The sequence below is a fragment of the Penaeus vannamei genome, chromosome 21 (assembly GCF_042767895.1).
Source record: "Penaeus vannamei isolate JL-2024 chromosome 21, ASM4276789v1, whole genome shotgun sequence".
NCBI lineage: Eukaryota > Metazoa > Arthropoda > Malacostraca > Decapoda > Penaeidae > Penaeus > Penaeus vannamei.
In genome coordinates, this window is record NC_091569.1 from 27121164 (window position 1) to 27123663 (window position 2500).

The following is a 2500-nucleotide window of genomic DNA, read 5'->3' on the forward strand; positions in this document are numbered from 1 at the left end:
CGATGTCAAGAAGAAAACGGAGATGGCGGAGCTAATTTTGTCTACATCTGTTATAATATGGGATGAAGTAGTAATGGCTAACAAGAACACTATTGCTCTTGATGTCACTTTGATAGATATAACAGAAAGATGCATTCATTGGTGGTATACCATTCATATGCACCGGTGATTTTAATGAAATCCTTCCTGTCATTAGAGGAGCTAAGAAAGATGAGTTGAATTGTATTAAAAGCAGTGATTTCTGGCCGAATTTGATTAAATTGGAGCTAACTGAGAACGTTAGACTAAAGAAGATAGATGCCGCTAACGTTGCATTTGCTTTTGATTCAACTTCACAGTTACTGAAGAAGTTTGGTATTCAGGTCGCATCAAGAAAACAGTTGATTGTGAAAACATGTATGATGACAATGAAAATAACAATGAACAAAGTTTACTTCAAAAAGCGGTAAGTTATATCACCAACTAACTATCCAGTGCAGTAAAATAGCAAGTCAACTACGTCCATTCCCATTACTTAACAGAAATAGGCGGAGCTTAGAGGCCTATCTCGCGTCCGATTACGAGGCAGCTTTTGGTATCGCGTTGTGTCGCGAGACACCATAATTGTCTCTGGAAAAGATGCCTTATGTTTGTAACGGAATGAAAAGATCCAATTTACAACTTCACGAGCTTAAACTGAAGGTTGGGTTTGTAATAATGTTCATTCGTAACATAAATCATCCCAAGATCTGTAAAGGCACTAAATTGATCGTTATGAACCTAAAGAATATTATTGTCAAATCACTCATATCTACAGGTACACCAGTACACTTCATAAAAAAGCAATTTCCAGTTAAACTGGGCTTTGCAATGACTAAACAAGTCACAAGTCGATAGATGTGTACTACTGTTAGATACAGCAGTGCTCTCATGGACAGTTTTATGTCGAGTGACAAAGTGGGATTCTCTGATTATCTATACTGGAACTACTAAGGAAAACGGCGAAATAACCGCGAAATGTTTCTAAACAAAATCATCACAACAGTAGAGGTGAACCTTGAGACAACACCGACAACACCTGCCTTCTCTGTAGGAGAGATGGAGCACAGAACAATTACTATTCCTGAAGATGTCTTCAAACTAACAGAAGATGCAATTAAGGTGATTTTACCAGACGGTGATACTGAAGATTCACTGGAGGAACTTAAAGATGACATTTTGAAAACTTATAGACCACCTCTTGGATGTCCTTCTTGGGCTCATAGACCACCTCTTGGGCGTCCTTCTCGGGCTCATAGACCGCCTCCTGGGTGTCCTTCTCGGGCTCATAGATCACCTGGTCTTCCATCTCAGGCTCCTCAGACCCTATCGTTATCACTACGGTGATGTCACACATTACATCATCTGAAGTGTGCAAAGATTTACCTTTGTCCAACTGAACAGCGAGCATCTATTAAGCCAGTGAGTGTTCCAATCTGGAAGGCTCAATGAATTGTTGTGGCAAGGCCAGTTTAAGGTAGACAGAGAAAACCCTCTTAGTTTCAGGTGAAACTTTCCCAGATTCTCGAAGGAGTGACTAAAACCCTCCCTGTAGTTGACCGGCAATCAAGTGAATCGCACTGTCCTACTGGTTTCCAGAGAGGTTTGAAAAGGTCCTTATAGTCAACCTCCTTCTCAGGCTCGTGGATCACCACCTCCTGGGTGTCCTTCTCGGGCTCATAGACCACCTCTTGGGCGTCCTTCTCGGGCCCATAGACCACCTCTTGGGCGTCCTTCTTGGGCTCATAGACCACCTCTTGGGCATCCTTCTCAGGCTCATGGACCAACTCTTGGGCGACCTTCTGGGGCTCATAAAACACCCCTTGGGCATCCTTCTTGGGCTCAAAGACCACCTCTTGGGCGTCCTTCTCGGGCACATAGACCAGCTCTTGGGCGTCCTTCTCGGGCTCATAGACCACCTATTGGGCGTCCTTCTCAGGCTCATAAACCACATCTTGGATGTCCTTCTCGGGCTCATAGATCACGTCTTGGGCGTACTTCTCAGGCAAAATCTTTCCATCAGAAGTGAACCCAGAGGCAATACCTAACCTTTCTGAAGGGGAGATGGAGCATAGAACGATCATTCCTACAAACGTCTTCAAACTAACAGAAGAGGCAATAAAGATGATTTTCAATGACTACAACACAGACTTCGTGTCAACAAACACAAGATTCACTGGAGGAACTTAAAGATGACATTTTGGGAACTTGATAAGAACAAAGAGAAACTTGAGATCTTTACCGTAATTAAGAGGATGAGTTATATTGACAGCGATGAAGGTCGTAGATTTCTTAAATACCGATTCGAAGCAGAAAAGGACTATGATGGATAAGAATGAAACGAACCGTCTAAGGAACATAAATCTGTAAATAAGACGATGCTTGTACACACACACACACACACACACACACATGTACACATACAAACACACGTACACACACACACACATACATGAAGATACATACATGCAGGCATATATCT

General features: G+C 42.4%; 1 protein-coding gene across 1 annotated transcript; it reads right to left on the reverse strand.

Moving 5' to 3' along the window:
* Positions 1–1183: 1183 nt before the first annotated feature.
* Positions 1184–2102, reverse strand: LOC138865552 (microtubule-associated protein 6-like). The gene is made up of 3 exons (XM_070136242.1): positions 1968–2102; positions 1608–1937; positions 1184–1414 (listed from the first exon to the last, which is right to left on the reverse strand). Exons 1-3 carry the CDS (start codon positions 2100–2102, stop codon positions 1184–1186), a joined length of 696 nt encoding a protein of 231 aa, XP_069992343.1.
* Positions 2103–2500: the final 398 nt, after the last annotated feature.

Bases quoted from the DNA above. Each gene is read 5' to 3' on its own strand.
- LOC138865552 (XM_070136242.1), bottom strand. From the start codon at position 2,102: ATGATCGTTCTATGCTCCATCTCCCCTTCAGAAAGGTTAGGTATTGCC. The intron at 1,938-1,967 runs GTTTATGAGCCT...GACGCCCAATAG, and splicing joins AGAAGGACATCCAAGATGTG to GTGGTCTATGAGCCCGAGAA. The intron at 1,415-1,607 runs GTAGGACAGTGC...CTCGCTGTTCAG, and splicing joins TCAAACCTCTCTGGAAACCA to TTGGACAAAGGTAAATCTTT.